General features: G+C 50.4%; 1 protein-coding gene across 6 annotated transcripts in view; it reads right to left on the bottom strand.

Annotated features, from left to right (window-relative positions):
- Positions 1 to 2,690: 2,690 nt before the first annotated feature.
- Positions 2,691 to 17,568, bottom strand: part of SHROOM3 (shroom family member 3) — a 299,368-nt gene continuing 284,490 nt past the window's right edge. For all 6 annotated transcript variants that reach the window (XM_059158848.1, XM_059158862.1, XM_059158881.1 and 3 more), the window contains 4 exons: positions 16,613 to 17,101; positions 13,833 to 13,983; positions 6,021 to 6,293; positions 2,691 to 3,679 (listed from right to left, as the gene is read on the bottom strand). In XM_059158848.1, coding sequence (XP_059014831.1) covers positions 3,311 to 3,679; positions 6,021 to 6,293; positions 13,833 to 13,983; positions 16,613 to 17,101 — 1,282 coding nt within the window. In that variant the 3' untranslated portion in view covers positions 2,691 to 3,310. The remainder of the gene's footprint in view (positions 3,680 to 6,020; positions 6,294 to 13,832; positions 13,984 to 16,612; positions 17,102 to 17,568) is intronic.

Consider the following 17,568-nt stretch of genomic DNA (forward strand, 5'->3'; position numbering starts at 1 on the left):
AGTAGCTGAAGACATTGACTGGCTGACTCCCACATGGTCTGGTGGAAGGAGTCAGGATCAACAAGACAGTTCATTACCAACTACCGGTGATCTGGGGCTCCTGTGTTGGTCTGAGCCTGAATAAATGTCAGAAGCACTCTTTTTCTCTACCTCAAATGACCATGTGGTGTGGCTGCTGAGTGCTGCTACTGGTTCCACTGAGTCCCTGGGAAACGGGACCTCTGGTTGTAAGAGAGAAGCGTTCGACAACATTCCCGGGACACAGAGGTGCTGTCTTCCGGTATCATGGGAGTCAGCGTCTAACCTCTAAGAAGGAAAGAACAGCTTTGGTTGATTGCTCACAAGAAATGTCTGGGTGGCCTGTTGGTTCTAAGCTCATCAAAAGACATCTGTATTCGGGACCAACACTACAGTTTTGAAGTTCTTAACCAGAAAATACAGTTCATGAGGTAATTAAAATGTGTGAGGGGAGACAAGGGCATCTGGTCTCTCATGTAAGTTTCACTCGCCCGTTCTCCGTGGTGCTTGCAGACTGCATTGGCGGAGGCCGCCACCAGCCATGGTCAAGCACGTGTGAAAACAAACTAAGCCAAAGCCCAGGATGCGCCACCACCTGCTGTAAGGGTGAGGCTGCCGCCCTCTCTGGCGGCCATCAGCCGGCTGGCCATTGGCCCCAGCCTTCTCCCACCTCTAGTCTGTTTGCATAGACTCACAACTTGGGCTCTAGAGTACCCTCCAAAAAGTCATGATTGGGAAGGAAGATCATCGTCTTAGATGCACTGTGCAAACTTGTGTCGAGAGTGCACAATCAGTCTTCAGGTATTAAGAAGCTGTTTTTAACGGTGGTTGATAGGCTTGACAACTTAGGAAAACTTTTTTTTTTTTTTTTTTAAGGATTTTATTTATTTATTTGATACACAGAGAGAGAAAGCACAAGTAGACAGGCAGGCAGAGAGAGGGGGAAGCAGGCTCTCCACTGAGCACAGAGCCCAATAGGGGCTCAATCCCAGGGCCCTGAGATCATGACCTGAGCCAAAGTCAGAGACTTAACCCATTGAGCCACCTAGGTGCCCAGAAAAACTTTTTTAAAAGCATCATTAAAACATAAAGTCTTAAGAAAAAACAGGGGGGCGATGAGGGGAGCACTTGGGTGGCTCAGTTAGTTAAGTGTCTGCCTTTGGCTCAGATCATGATCCTGGATCATGAATCATGATCAGAATCCAGTTCCGCATCTGGCTCCCTGCTCCGCAGGGAGTCTGCTTCTCACTTTGACCCTCCCCCCTCTTGTGTCCTCTCTCTCTCTCTCTCAAATAAATGAATAAAATATTTTTTTTTTAATTTTTTTATTTTTTATAAACATATATTTTTATCCCCAGGGGTACAGGTCTGTGAATCACCAGGTTTACACACTTCACAGCACTCACCAAATCACATGCCCTCCCCAATGTCCATAATCCCAACCCCTTCTCCCAAACCCCCTCCCCCCGGCAACCCTCAGTTTGTTTTGTGAGATTAAGAGTCACTTATGGTTTGTCTCCCTCCCAATCCCATCTTGTTTCATTTATTCTTCTTCTACCCACTTAAGCCTCCATGTTGCATCACCACTTCCTCATATCAGGGAGATCATATGATAGTTGTCTTTCTCTGCTTGACTTATTTCACTAAGCATGATACGCTCTAGTTCCATCCATGTTGTTGCAAATGGCAAGATTTCATTTCTTTTGATGGCTGCATAGTATTCCATTGTGTATATATACCACATCTTCTTGATCCATTCATCTGTTGATGGACATCTAGGTTCTTTCCATAGTTTGGCTATTGTGGACATTGCTGCTATAAACATTCGGGTGCATGTGTCCCTTTGGATCACTACATTTGTATCTTTAGGGTAAATACCCAATAGTGCAATTGCTGGGTCATAGGGCAGTTCTATTTTCAACATTTTGAGGAACCTCCATGCTGTTTTCCAGAGTGGCTGCACCAGCTTGCATTCCCACCAACAGTGTAGGAGGGTTCCCCTTTCTCCGCATCCTCGCCAGCATCTGTCATTTCCTGACTTGTTGATTTTAGCCATTCTGACTGGTGTGAGGTGATATCTCATTGTGGTTTTGATTTGTATTTCCCTGATGCCGAGTGATATGGAGCACTTTTTCATGTGTCTGTTCGCCATCTGGATGTCTTCTTTGCAGAAATGTCTGTTCATGTCTTCTGCCCATTTCTTGATTGGATTATTTGTTCTTTAAATGAATAAAATATTTTTAAAAAAGAGCATCATTAAAACAGCCTCATAGTTTAGCTCTTAAAATAGGTTACATTTAGCCCAAATCCGTGCAGAAGGACAGCATGAGTTTACTTCTGAATTGGTTTGGTTTCTGACTTTCCTCGTATACAGGTTGGAGAGCTGTTGTCCTTGTTAGTAACATGGAGCTTTATCTCCCCAGCACAGTGATAATGCCACGAAACGGTAGGAAATGACATGATAGCCGTGTTTCACAAAACCTTCTTCCTGGGCAAGGTGTAGTGTTCCACTTGGTTGTAGAAGGAAAGTGGTGATGACCGGCAGCAGTGGAAACAGGGTTCCCCATGACAAATTTTAACACGAGCGCAGAAGCTCTGCTCATATGTGTGTACATAAGACCGACAAGCCAAGGGTTGAAGAAAAAAACAGAAGTCTCCACACTCAATGAGACTATCTTTGGAATTCTTCATTTCATTAAGGTTTTCACGAAATACAAAGCTCAAACACAATTGTCTACGTCCACCACAAAACAGAATCAGATAAGTGGTTAGCACACAAACATAATGATCTTTTTCATTTTAAAAAATATAAATAACAATGTTCAAGGTTTTACAGTTTTCTCCTGTGTGTGTGTGTGTGTTTAAGGCTTTATGTTGCAGACCCTTCATGATACAGGTGAGTACTTGTAGCTGTCGTCAGGACACACCGCCCACAAGCAAGGAAGGCCACTGTGGATACATTCCTGAGCGTTACACACACTCTGCGTTGCCTCCGCCTGTTAAGAACTAAACAATCAGATGCCCTCCAATCAGTGCTCACAGTTTCATTGATTTTCCTTTTACTAGAAAGTGAGACCAGAAAGGGGTAAGTTCCCAGCAGCACGCGCGCGCTCAGATCAGTCGTGGAGGGTGAGAAGGAAAGACAGGCCTTTTCCTGGATAGAATTTTTTTCCTTTTATCCAGAAAAACCCCAATGACCCATACAATTTAAACAGTGGTTTGTACTAAGACAGTTTTCAGATTAAATAGTGTCGAGAGAAAGGGGGATCTTTTGGTTGGGTCTTGGCGACGGTTAAAGTGGAGAGGTTACCGCTGGGAAAACGCCGCCCCCAGCGCAGCCCGCGGCAGGAGCGGTCTGGCCCTCGAGGTCTGGGGGCAGAGCCAAGGCCCCCGCCTTGGGGATGAAATCCGAGGGGAGACTCTCCAGCAGACACTTGACTTGCTCCTGGCCCAGCTTGATCTTGTCGTCCAGCTTGCGCTGCTCGATGAGGAGCGTCGACTTCATTTTCACGAAATGCTGGTAGTCCTGGAGTTGCTCCTCGGAGAGGTAGTTGGCCAGGATGTCCAACACCACACGCTCCCTGCGGTCCAGGTTCTCCTTGAGCTCCCGGGCATCCTCGTGCTGTCCGGCCAGGACCTTCTTCTTCTCACTCAGAGAGCTCTGCCAGGACGAAGCAAATGGGTCAGCAGAGGGCGAGGTGGGGGAGGGAAGCTGTCTGCAGAGACACCTTTCCCGGGCCTGGGAAACGTCCGGGTTTCCATGTCAGTTGCCGCTCTAGAGTCAGGAGACTTTGAAAATCGGTTTAATACCTTCTGTTGCATGCAAACCGATCTCAATTTGTCCGGTCATCCAGCAGCTTTAGGAGACAGGACAATAAACTGGCTGGGGTAAAAGCTTGACTCGGGGCTTCTAGATTTCAAAGGACAATCAGTGACTCCACTGACATGAGTACTTAGGGGTTGCAGTACCTGGATGAGTGGGCACAAGCGCAGAGATACAAAGTGGGATGCTGGTTGACAGCTGGGGGGCAGGGGTGACTGGAGCTGTTTCATGGATACAAAGTTTCAGTTTTGCAAGAACAATTCTAGAGCTCAGTTGCACAGCAATGTGAATATACATAACACTGCTGAGCTGAACTAACACTTCAAAATGGCTAAGAAGGCACGTTTTAGGTTATGTGTAGTTTACCATGATAAAAACCTGAAGGGGGTTTAAAAAGGACCAGTCTTCAAGCTACCTTGAGTATTTACAAGTATTTGCATTTATAGCGGTTCGCAAAGTGTAGACACCGGCAGCAGCATCTCTGGAGAATTTGTTAGAAATGCACATTTTCAGGCCCTGACCCACCAACTGCATCTAAGGGCTGGGACCCGGAAAGCTGTTTCAGCCTCCCGGGTGACGGATTCCTCTGCAGCTGGAGATTGAGAACCTCTGCCCTGAGCCACAAATAGCACTGGGAATGTCCTGTTTTTCATATCTAAAGAAATCTGTTTCTAGTTTTCAGGCCTCGTGAGTCAAACATGAGAGGAGTTCTATTTAACAATGATTTCATATTCTGAGCATTTCTTATATAAACCCAGGGGGAAGGTAGCATGTTATCTTTAGGGCTAATTTACTTTATAATAATCTTTAACGTGGCTTTTTTTTTTTTTTTAAGATTTTGTTTATTTATTTGATAGACAGAGATCACAATAAGCAGAGAGGCAGACAGAGGGAGAGGAGGAGGCAGGCTCCCTACGAGCAGAGAGCCAGATGTGGGGCTCGATCCCAGGACCCTGGGATCATGATCTGAGCCGAAGGCAGAGGCTTTAACCCACTGAGCCACGGAGGCACACTAGACTTTTTCTGTTTGGAAAAAAGACAACTTCCTTTTCATGTAATGTGTAGGAGAAATAAATGGGAAGTCCCTGGTGGCTCTGAACAAAAGAGCTGTAGATAGGAGACGGAGCAAGTCAGCCAAGAAGCGTCCTGATTGCTGGGGCGCTTGTCAACTTCTGGTGTAAATACTCAGGTACAGTAGTCACAGCCCTGTTGATGGTCTCACTTCTCTTGGTGAGTTCCCTGGGGGCAGGGATCTGTCTGCTTTGCTCCCAGTCACATCCCATGAGCCCAGTGGCGTACGTCAGACACCCATCATTTGCTGTAAAGCAATGGGGTGAGTGGGTGGGGGCGCCTGGGTGGCTCAGTGGGTGAAGCGTCTGCCTTCAGCTCAGGTCATGATCTCAGGGTCCTGGGATGAGTCCCGCGTCAAGCTCCCAGCTCAGCGGGGAGCCTGCTTCTCCTCTGCCTCTGCCCCTCTCCTTGCTTGTGCGCTCTCTCCCTCAAATAAATACATAAGATCTTTAAAAAGATGAGTAGGGAGGAATGCTCTGTAGCTAAGGAATTAAGTTCAACCTCGTGAATAAAACGTGGGTCTGCGGCAGGACCCCTCATATCTGGGCTCTGTCCCGTGCTGGCCTGTTTCGAGGACTCAGGAGCCCGCAGATGAAGCGGGAAGCCCGCGGTGCTGGGCAAAGACGCAGGCCCTGGACATCACCCGGTGTCGCCGCCACTCTTACACCTGCCCGTTCCCTCCAGCAGGGGGCGCAGTGGGGACACCTGGGTGCACCTTCACAGAGGGCCTTCAGCCCCGCAAAACACGGGCAGGTTCCCTGGACCTGGAGCCCTCGTTCCCGCGCCCTCTCCTGTCTGTCCCCCCTCTTTCTCTAATATCAGCCCCCACCATGCTGTTGTCTCTTCCTTTTCCTGGGATAGAAAGAAGGAGAGAAACCCTGGCCCCTGTCTTTTACTTTCCTAAGCATTCCCTGAGCCCCAGGTGTCAGCCCTCCCTTTTGGCATGCAAGACGCCTCCTTTTGTGTTTCCTGGTAACCTGTACTCGGGCTCTCTCTCCGCCCCCGAGACTGTGATCTTCTCCAGGGAAGGGGTCTGTTTAATGGCACCCGTCTGTGTGCACGGCTTCCAGGGGAAAAACGGGGGGCCCTGAAGCCCCGCGCCACCTACCCTTTCCTCGCGGCTGGCATCCTCGCCGAGGCCGCTCAGGACGTTCTCCACGCGGGCCAGGCGCCCCGAGAGGGACAGCAGCAGGTTGACCACCTTGTCCAAGTCCCCGATGAACATCTTATACTTGTCAAACTCGTTGGGCTTGCAGAGCTCCTGGATCAAAGCCTCCACCTCTTCCCCCAAGGCATTATTGAGCTTGATGTCCATCAGCAGACTCCCTTTCGCTTCCCAGAGGGTCTCAAGCTTGTGAGTGAGGCTCCCAATGAGCTCGGCCTGTGATGACAAAGGGGACACACAGCAAAGCTTGGTCAGTGGCATTGCCAGTGCAGGGAGGACTGACCTCTCCCCGCCACATCTTGTCTTCAGGGCTCAGCTGAAGATCCCCTTATCTGTAGGGACCGCCCCCAACGTTAGGCCACAATATTCTTTCCTTTCCCTGAATGTCTGCTGTTCTCTGAATCTTTCCCTTGACTACAGTCACCTCGTAATATGTCCAGTCCTCATGCCACATATGCCGCTGACTTCCAATGGGCTTGTTAACTCGGTTTTGAAAGGCTTTTCAAGACATGCTCTCTTTTTGATCCTCACAAATAGGCAAATAGGGTAAATATTTCTTGTTTTACAGGTAGAGAAGCCAAGAGTTGAAGGAATTAAGGGACTCGCCCCAGGTCAGAGAGCTGAGCGGACTAGGAACGCTAGTTACCATCGAGAGCAGTTACTGTGTGCCACGAACCACACGCGATCATCTCCTTCAGTGGCCCCAACAGTGGTGCCGGAGGTACTATTTGATCCACAAGTGCAAGCAAAAGAGACACACTTAGGTGAGGGGATGGGCCGAGGTGCACGGACCATCAAGGGGCTTCCCTGAACTCAAGTCAGCCTGCTTTAACAGCGACCTTGTACGTATGCCCTTGGAAATATTCACCGGGACCTTTATCAGAAGTCAGCCCCATGATCTTTCCACTGCACTGTCTTCAGTTGCCTGAGCTGTATAATTTGCCACCCTTATTGCAAATTTCTATCTGTGCAGAACAATTCGGCAAATATCCTATATATTTAACTGAGGGAATGAAGTACAGGTCTTAGTGGTTTCAAGTTTGACATTTCTTTTTCTTTTTTTTTTTTTTTAAGATTTTATTTATTTGATAGAAAACTCACAAGTAGGCAGAGAGGCAGGCAGAGAGAGGGGTGAAGCAGGCTCCCTGCTGAGCAGAGAGCCCGATGTAGGGCTCGATCCCAGGACCCTGAGATCATCACCTGAGCTGAAGGCAGAGGCTTATCCCACTGAGCCACCCAGGTGCCCCATTTTTGACGACATTTCTATTAAATGTCTACTACTTTGCTACAAGAAAAATTAAACTTTGTGATTTTTTAAATTAGGCTTTTGTTTTTCTCTTAGCCTAAGGTAGCCAGATGGAGAAAGAACATAATCTTTTTTTGGTTAAAACCTATTTCTTTAGTGACGCTTGGGTGGCTCAGTTGGTTAAGCATCTGCCTTTGGCTCAGGTCATGATCTCAGGTCCTGAGATTGAGTCATGCATCAGACTCCATGCTTAGCAGGGAGCCTGCTTCTCCCTCTGCCTGCCGCTGCCCCTACTTGTGCTCTCTGTCTGACAAATAAGTAAAATCTTCAAAAAAAAAAAAAAAAAAAACCACCCTATTTCTTTAACCACTAAAATGGTTCTAGCTCAAAAAAATTTTTTATGCATTTATATAAAACCAAGCCATGTGGCATCAGTTGGAAACTTGGTAAAAAATAACCACAGGTTTTTGATGTTAGAATAAATCTTCATTTTTAGAGGAAGAAAAAGAAAGTAGAAAAAGAGAAAACATTTGGACTAATAGAATTGAAGGGCTCTGAGGACTTTCTGTACTATTTCTATAACATCACCCGAAAATGCAATAATCACAATGATAAGGGCGAAATATTTATTTCTCCATGATGCACCCATCTTGAAGCTGGGCCATTGGGACACTCCAATCTTCTGGTCTAAGTAAAGTGCATAATGTCCTTGAAATGTCCAAATTCTGGCTTACATGGTAACAACTTGTCTCTCGACTTGCCTAATCCCAAAGGCTAAGGGTGACTAAAATATCCCCATCTGCTGCACTAACTCCTCATAGCTTACCATCTCCAGCTTTCCTGTTTGGTTAGGACAAAGTCAGTCAAGGATAATTTTAGTCGCGGAAAAAGCCGTGCAGTCTATATGACTTCCCAGTGGAGGAGTCTGAACCCAGAAAAGTGCAGGTGGGAGAGAATATTGCTTCATTTTCCTTATGTTCTCCTGGAAAACTTACTTTCCAAAAAAAACCCCTACCAATGCTGGCTGGCAGCTCTGGTGTCTGCCTGCTGCGCGGCCAGCTGAGGAGCTGGGGCAGAACACCGCGCGGAGTGCACCGATCCCGCTCGGTGAGGCCGTGCCGAGGAGGAGAAGAGCACGGATAGGAAGCAGGAGGGAAAATCAACACTGCCTGCGGTTACCTCTTCCCATATTCCCGCTGGACACGGTTGAGAGAAGCAAATGTCATTACTGTGTTCGGACAGACAGCGAGAGGCTGACCCGCGCATGAAGTCAGGCCCGACTTACAGGCTGCACTTCCCGGCTCACCCCTCGGGGTCACCGGACCGCCCTGCTACGGAAAACCAGTTACCCCAAACCCAAGGAGGCCGGTGACCGTGCAGCAACACTGCTGCACTCCAGCGTCACGAAAAGGTCTCTGATGATTTACATGTTGCGAGGTCCATGTTAGCCTTGTGTCTGGAGTAGTTTCTAGAAAAGTCTTTTAAAAAACTAGTAGAAAGGAAAGTGGGTAATGGCCTCGTGTTTTTTCTTTTCTAGAACTAGGACATCTTTGGAAACCAATATTGTGTCATCGGTTCTGGAACTCAAAGCACTTCTGTTAATAATTGTAACGGGTATCGTTAAAATTCCTCACGGCGGCCTCAGAAGCTGGTATTTTAGGGACAGGCGTGCTGATTTTGAATTTTTGAAGGAACAGAGACCACTTAGGAGAAGTCTGCCCTGGCGCGTTGGGCTGGGTTTCTGCTGGACTCGGCTCACCAGGGCTCTCGGGCTCCCACACAGCACCAAAAGGGCTTCTCAAGCGAGTGTGGCCTGGGGCTCACCCCCCAAGAACGCGACACAGCGAGCAGCAGGCAGGGGTCAGGCTCAGCCATCTAATCCTCTGTCTGTCCTCTGCGCTACACCCTGTTTTGGTCTCAAAGACACCAACGCTGGCCAGAGCCGCAAGCCCCGCTATGGCAACTGACGTGTACGCGGGGGCTTGGTGGCTTGAGCAGGAACGGAAGGGGACGCGAGTGTCTGCGGATGACGCAGGGAGGATCCTGCGGGACGAACCAGGTCCCCCTTCATGGCATTCTGATTTCTGAAGGCTCTTCGCTGGGCTGTAATGCGACGTATTAGCACATACGGCCAGGCTGGGGTGTACAGTTACTGAGCAGTCACACCAGTCACGCCTGGCCCTGGCCCAAACGGTGCATAGTTGGATGGCATTTTATTTATCTTTCTAATTAGCCTTTACATTTTGGAAATTTGGCTTTAAAAAATGCAGTTAAAAGGGATGTGAGTAACTGAAGGCAACAAGGGGAAAGTTGGCTGTACTCAGCCACCGTTTCTCTGCCGGGCAGCCCTCTTCAAAAAATAAAAAAAGCAACCAAAGAAACTCTAGCAACTTCTATCTGCAGAATTCACTGTGGGAGAGACAATAGAGGTCTTTCTGGAGGGGTCTGTTTTAGCAACATACTCGTATGGAGCTACTTAATTTGCAGAATCACTGAAATTTATTCCTTTACCTCCGCAACGGGTGTAAACCGGTAGGTCCCCCTGGGTGAGATGCTATTGATAAGGCTCCAGCGCTAACAGACCCTCCCTCCCACCTCACCATCTGCCTGCAGCAACCCTGCTGGGCCCCTTCCCCACCGCTTCCCTGCTGCAGGAGCCGAGGCTCTGATGGAGAACTCAGCAGCGGGTAAGCCACCCGAGCCTTTGCGCCTCTGCTTTCTCACTCAGAGCCCGGGGATAACACCACCTGCCCAGAGCTAATAATGTTGGAACGTTAAGCTTCTTTTCGGAGCCAGGCACCATATACGTGTCCCACTATTTGAGAACTCACGGTGGCCCGATGAGAGAGGGACCTTCCTCATCCTGGTTCTATTAATGAGGAAAGTCAGGTGGACAGAGGTTATTGCCGGAGTCAGGTCATCTGGCTCCAGGGGTCAGGCTTTTCGTCACTGCCTTAAAATAGTTTCTAGAAAAGTTAGGAAGCTCAAATACAATAAAGCTTGCGCAAGCATTCTGGGACATATACAAGTGTTACACACTTTCACGTTATTACTTTCTGTGCTGTCATTGATTCGGGAACAGTGCGAACGGCACAGGCCGCTCACGGCAGCGTGACGCCTGCGGGGGTCACCTTCTGCCCTACGTGACAACCCCTTTTGCCTCCTGCGCAGGGCTTTGTGCTGACAGTGTGGCCGGTGAGGTCACTACTAACGCGGCTGGCCTCTGCCCGTGGACCGTCTTCACGTCAAGTAAGAGTAACTGCAGACTCCCAGCCGCCAGGGTTAGGGGCAGAGGGGAGGTGAGGCTCCTCCTAGTAAAAATGAGAAAGACCAAGGTATTTCACGGGTCGGCTTTGTTGTTGTTTCTTGGGTTGGTTTTAAATGGGAGGATCTGGGCAGTAGCACACAGTTGTTTTCTCAGCTGAATTTCATCCCAGAGAGAAAAGTCAGGGGTGATTTTTGTCCCAGGGACAGAACTGGGATCAAACCTCCACTCCCTGCTGGGTGACCCGAGCAAAACAGAAGGATCCTGGGGACTCAACTGCCCTTTCAAATGTTCTCTGGCGCAGTCTCTGCCAAGAGTGGCTCTTTCTCGTTCCTTTCCTCTGAGCAGGGCCTGTCGGCAGGACGCTGTCCTGCTCACCTAGCACGGTCTCTTGGCTCTGGGTGTCCGGCATCTCTGATACAGAAGAAACAGTATTGAGTTTCTTTAAATTCAACTAAGCCCACCATCGTCCCTCCCTAAAGGCCCTCCCTGTTTTCCCGGTTTCAGTACGGCCAGTCCCAGGCCCGGAGCTCGAGAGGCAGCCTTGACCCTCTTCTCTATTACGCGCCATGTCCCATCTGTCCCCGGTTCTGTCCACTCTGCTCCCCGCGCCTCCGTCTGTTTCTCCCGGGGCCCAGTTACACAGGAAGCATCACGTTCCCGAAATGGCCTCCCAGCCACCGCCTCTTCCTCCGGTCTTCCTCCACAGCTGCCAGGGACGGTTCTAAACCGCCCGTCTGCCCCAGCTGTCTCCCTCCTGGAACATCTTGGGGAGGGGGAGGAGCGAGAAATGCGTGACCTTGGCCAAGGTCAAGGTACAGCTCACCACAGCCTCCCTCCCCGGATGGCACAACTGAGCCCCGGGACTCTGAAGGGGGCTCTGTCACGCGAAGTGCGGCCGGGTGCCGGGGCAGGGAGCCGACGGTGAAGGAACGGCCCAGAACCGGGCCTAGTATTACCTTACAAAAGTTAGTGGAAGGCTGTGCTCTACCTTGGAACAGTCTTGACCCAGCATCGTTTTTTAAAATCAACCTTAGAAAAGTTTGTTGTATGTGCATCAGGAAGGGAACTGCATTTTCAACTCGATGATGCCTGCCACGTCACTTAAAACACATCTATTTTGTTTCCAGATCAGATATGTAAATGCAAATGACACCAGTGAAAATCCTGCCACACACGAATAAGCGTGCAGTTCATTCAAAACCTCTCCCAGGGTCTTCTGTCCACCTTAAGATCCAAACTCTCCAGCCTTTCACACAGAGCCCCACATGGCCTCCATGACCTTCTGGGATCCATCACTTTCCTGTGTGATCCTCTAACTTTGCTAATTTCTAAGTGAGGCCGGAGGCTTTTTGTTTTACATCCCAAAGTATCAAACTGCTAGCAAAAGCTTTCTGTGGCACACACGCCCTCCCTATGTTTCTCCAGGTCTTTTTCCAGGCCAGACCCTTTGTCTTGACTTCTCCTCTTGCCCTGACCCCTTCTGACCCATTCTGATAACTTGGGTGTAAAAAGTGGCAATTCAGGTGTGAGGAAGTTTTGTGGAAATAAAGGTGATGTGGCCCCTATGAAAACAGGGCCCACGCCTAACGAGAAGTGCTTAGTACGTGGTAACTCCTGTACCTCCTGTGAGTATTAATCCTCTGTGCCCTAATATTTTCGGTTTAAAAATACTTTTGCCACATAATAATCAGAGTGAGAGGCTGATAATAAAGTGATAAAAATGCGGTTTTTTTTTTTTTTAAGCAATGAGTAATTTGTCCCACTGCTACTGTAAAATAGGATGTGTTTACCTGCAAAAAATAAAACCCCCAAACCTGTCAAATATTCAGTGAAAGGGCACATGACACCCCGGTACCTGTAATGGTGTTTATAGCGCCCCCCTATGGGACAAATACAGACAGCCCAGAGCAGGCGGGTTTTTCCCCTGACTGGAGGGCCCATTAAATGGGGGCCTTTGGCGGCACTGGAGTAAGGGACATGCCAGAAGGTGTGCCATGAAGCAGGTGTTTACACAGGAAAACCTTGGGCTGGGAGAGCGTGGTGATGGGGTGGCCGCATCAGCCGGAGCCGGAGGAGCGAGGGCAGTGCGGCTGCTCTGAGATCCCTAATCCCCCCCCCCCCCCCCCCCGCCCGCCCCACGACTCCCTGCTCCCAGGGTCTGTACCCTGCGGTCTCAATCCACGTGGAAGCTGGAGAGCTTAGGGACCTGGAGAGTAAGTGAAACAGAATCACGTAAGAAAGCTGCTCCTTGGGGCGCCTGGGTGGCTCAGTGGGTTAAAGCCTCTGCCTTCGGCTCAGGCCATGATCCCAGGGTCCTTGGATCGAGCCCCACATCGGGCTCTCTGCTCCTCGGGGAGCCTGCTTCCTCCTCCTCTCTCTCTGCCTGCCTCTCTGCCTACTTGTGATCTCTCTCTCTGTCAAATAAATAAATAAAACCTTAAAAAAAAAGAAAGCTACTCCTGGACTTGGTACCACGGAGAGCCACTCACATTCCAAGCGCAGCAAGGGACGTGCTTTAACAAAGAGCCCTTTCTCGGGATCGAGGCCTGACGGGTCTGAAGGGCTGAAAGTGCAGAGGCAGGCGGCCCCTGTGGGGCTGCAGGCAGGAGCGTGGGAGGCGAGAACGTGCTCCCCTGCAGGCACAGCTGGGCTTAGAGCACCGCGGGTGCGGGAAGACAGGCAGCATCACAGTCATTTTTAAAATGCTTTGCATTTGAAACTTCTGCAGGGCTCTCCCTGCCGGCTGCTAACTTCCAGGGGTGCTTCCAAGCCCTTCACCAGGCGCTGCGGAGAGCACTGGGGGACCCGGAGATTAACACCACCTTTTCTCACGAGCGTCTTTGGACAGTTGGTCTTTTCCCTTAAGGTTTCTACATTTTCCAGGTTCCGTGGTCCTTCTGACCATGAAACATGAAATGAAAATGACACTGACCCTGGGCACCGCTGGGCAGCCCTGAGCACTGGGTCTCTGTGTTGGATTAAGAGTCAGGGAACCTGGGTTCAGTTTCAGCTCTGCAACCTCTAGGAAGGGACCCTCACTTGTGTCATCTATAAAAATTGCGAGTGACAGGAAAGCTGTGAGAAATCACTAAATGCCATGAAGTCGAGCGTCTGGTGACAGCATGGGCGGGGCTGCTGCTGCACAGGCCCTTCTTCCTCTCCTGCCCCAAGGGGCCAGGAACCTTCCTAGGACCCTGGCTACCTTCGGGGGGAGATCAGAACACAGCCCCCCGTTCTTTACCTTCTTTTCATTGACGTCCACCTGCTCCTCCTCCTCGCTCACGTCCGCCGGCATGGCCTTGATCTTGTTCAGGAGCTCCGCTTTGGGGGCAGACACACGGTAGTAGGCCGGGCAGTTGACCAACACGCCCACCGCTTCCCTGTCTTCACCCCTGCATCGTAAGAACAAAAGAGTACACAGCACGTTCCAGAAGCTTCGCTTGACCACCTGCTGCTCCTTCAGAAATGTGTGAAAAATTCTATTCAGTCCCTTCCCAGAAATCACATGAATAAATATTTACTGATGAGTGAGTACTATGCGTAGGGCTCTTGATTCCAGGCAGACGCGCGCTGGAAAATGCCAAAGGCAATACTGGGGGGACTGGGAGTCAGGCCTGCGCATCTCCCCGATGCCTCTGGGGGAGTCCTGTAGCCTGCCTGTGCGCTTCTCCTTCTGTGAAAAGTGTAAGAACAATGCTGACTCCCTGTTTCTCAGGGGGGCCCCGGGGCAGCTGTGACGCAGTGAACGTGGAGGTATTTTCAAGGGGCTGCGCCTCTCAGACTGCAGTCTTGGCCTTCCAGGGTCACAGAATCTTCCCGACCCCTGCCGTAATTGTTGCCTGGACGCGTGGCATTTTTCCTTCTCATGTGAGCGCGCTATCCCGGATGCACCCAGGAAACCTACAGCCTGCTGGTCAGTGTGGACGAGACGTGAAGTTGACTCCTTAGTTACACAGCAGGGGTGCCAAGAGTTTGGAGAACAAACCAGGAATTGAGAAACCCGGTATCGAGTCAGCGTACTGTGTTGTACTATACCCAAGCGGTCTCTCTGGGTATGAGTCAGGGGCTACCAGCTGAGGAAATGATGCCACGGGAGCGGGTTCGGTTCTCCTGGAGAGGTACGTCAATCTGGTGACTTAACATCTAGGCCTACATTTTGCAGTGGCATAAAGACCCACCAAAACAAGTCATTTTTACTAGTCTCCGGCTTGCTAGGACTGTTCTAAGCAATATGGTTTCGTGTTAAATGTTCTAAGCAACATTTAATTCACTTAACTGAAAAAACTGGAAAAGGTCTTCTGGAACTGGAAAAGGTACACTTTTCCACCCAGATATACTCATTGCATAACAAATCGGCTTCTTGAGCATTGAACTAACTAACCAAGCCTCCCAAAGGCTGTTGGCCAAGTCGCACACACAGCAGGACAATGGTCCTTCCCACCAGAAGAGGGCGCAGGCCACCCTCTTGAAATTCCTCCCGCGGGTCTCGGGGCTGCAAGTTAGGTGACTTTTCTGTTCACTTCTACATTGAGAACACGAGCTCTCGAGATGATGCTAGGAAATGCTCAGCTGAGGATGTATCTGTAAGTTACTTTGGCCTTTCTACAGCAGGAGGTCAGAGAACAGAACGGATGGCAGGTCCTGACCTTGATCTGCTACAGACGCGCATAGTTAAGGGACCGGCACACCCACAGAGCCTCCTGCTTGGGTCGCTCATGGAGCCCAGCGGACTGGCTGGCACGTTGGAGGTACTCAGTAAGCATTTGATGAACACATGACCCGGGATAAGTCACTTCACCTCCGTCAGTCTCTGCCAAGTCTGAAGCGTCGGATGGACAGAGGGACAGTTCAGGCCTCAGACTAGGAGAGGCTCCAACCAGCTACCCGAGAGCTCGTAAGGACTCCTAACTCTTCCTCCCCCTCCCGCAAGTCAAAGCATAGTACTCTCGCTAGTAATTTAGTTAGGACCAGTTGGAAATTTCTGAAAGGCAAGACCAAATTTAGATGAAACGCTGTTTTCATTTGGTCTAGAAGCCACTAACTATGGAGTTCCAGTCCCTCAATCTGCATAGCTTCCATTGAAGATTAAAAAGAAAACAAAAACCACTTTAAACCTTTCCCAAGTTGGCCTTGAAGGAAATCAAATATGCAAGAAAATATTGCAATAACCCAGGAGTAATCAAAAGAATGACAAATGCAGACACCGGTGACGGGGCGCCGGGATGCGTCGCGCCGCAGTAATGGCGGGAGCAGAGGCTCCGGCCGGACCCAGCAGTAACAGCGCGCCCACGCTCAGGTCCTCCTGGGTTTTCAGGACGAAGCGAACATCCAGGCTTTCGGAAGGTGGCTGTCGGGGTCGTGAACGAGCCCCTTTGTCCCAGCTGCACCCTTCCCACAGTCTGTCTCACCTCCGCCTGTAGGCGGTCTCAGATGTGCTCACCCCTTCCCCTGCCCTCGGCACAGACCCCCGTGGGGCTCTCGATTACCATGATCCTGACCAAGAACGGACAGTTGCTTGTTCCCCAAGCTGGGGACACTGCAAAGTCGTTAAGAGAGCAGACACGGTCATGGTGCCTAGTTCAAATCCAGAGGCCGCCACTCACGTGCTCTAGGCCCTCGGTGGGGTGCGGTCTTTATTTCTCTGTGCTTCCAAGTTTCCTCACTTGTAAAAGGGAGATAAAACTAGGAGCTACGTCAGGAGGTTCTTGTTGAAGACTGAATCAGAAACTGCTCACACGAAACACCAACACAATGATTCACACGAAGAACTGAGCACTACGAATGGTTCGAAGGGCCGTCACCACCACTACTACTGTTTTAGTTGTAGGGCAGGTGCCTGGTGACTCATGGTCGGTCTGTCCCACGCCCCACTCCTCAGAGCCATTCAAAGGCTGTGATGGAGGGTCACTCTTGGGTCAGAACCTCTGGAGGCATGAAAACATCACGTAAGTTGTCCTAGACTTACCACCACCCCCGTGGAAGGAGTCTCAAACTCAGTCTCTGCAGGCATTCCCAGCTTACCTCTTGCTTTCGTATCCCGCGCAGGTGACAGTCCTCTGCGTGGCCTTTCTCTTCGTGCTGTTCTCTTTCAGCAAGCTAACATCTCGGGGAAACAAACCTTCCATTAGGTCCATAGTTGTCTTCATTCTGGAGTCTGGGTCCAAAATGTCTGCCAGGGATTTGTCTTGGTGGACGATTTCCTTGGCCAGAGCCTCTGTGCGGATGTCTTCTGAGGACTTCTGAGAGCCAGAACTGACATTGTTTTCGAGACCTTGAGTGCCACAGACGGGGTTGTTGATGGGAGCTGGCAGCCCGGGGCTTGGCTGCTTGCCAAGAGCCCCATCAGGCTGGGGCAGAGCACCCGTGCTGGAAGGGGGGTTGGTCCCGTTGGCCTCTGAACCCTTGACAGAAGTTTGGGATCCGGAAGCCGGTGTCTGCCAGCCGGCCGAATGGACTGTACTGGGAATGGACCTTTCCTTGGCAACGGTCACCTCGGCGAATTTGCTGGAGCTGCCGGGGATATTACAAAGAGAAGGTAGAAGAGGAGTCAGCAGAGAGGCAGGAAGACTCAGGGCTGTTGCTTCTCACATGAGGAATGGAAGGACAAGGTAGTCATGCTCTGAGGTTATCATCCCCCAAACTGTAGGGTCCTAAAGGGCATCCCCCTCAGCCCAGCGCTGGTCACAGGGAAGCTGCATGACTTTGCAAGGGGGGAGGGACCTAGTGGGAATTCAGTTGTGGTGGATGTTGCAGTGAGATTCCAGAGCTTTCTGAAAGGTCCCGGGGAACAAAGGGCAGTGGTGCTACATCCTCCTGGGGTGTCTAGAGGGAGCTGCCCTAGAGGCAACGTGTTCTGGGGCTCGGAGATCGCCTGTCCCAGGGAGCGTTGGTTTGGAAGAGCTACCACCCCTTCTTGTGGCTTCCACAAGATTTTCCCTGAACATAACTGACCTTTAGCTCCGTTCTTTGTCCTCTCC

The sequence above is a fragment of the Mustela lutreola genome, chromosome 1, assembly GCF_030435805.1.
Source record: "Mustela lutreola isolate mMusLut2 chromosome 1, mMusLut2.pri, whole genome shotgun sequence".
Taxonomy (NCBI): Eukaryota; Metazoa; Chordata; class Mammalia; order Carnivora; family Mustelidae; genus Mustela; species Mustela lutreola.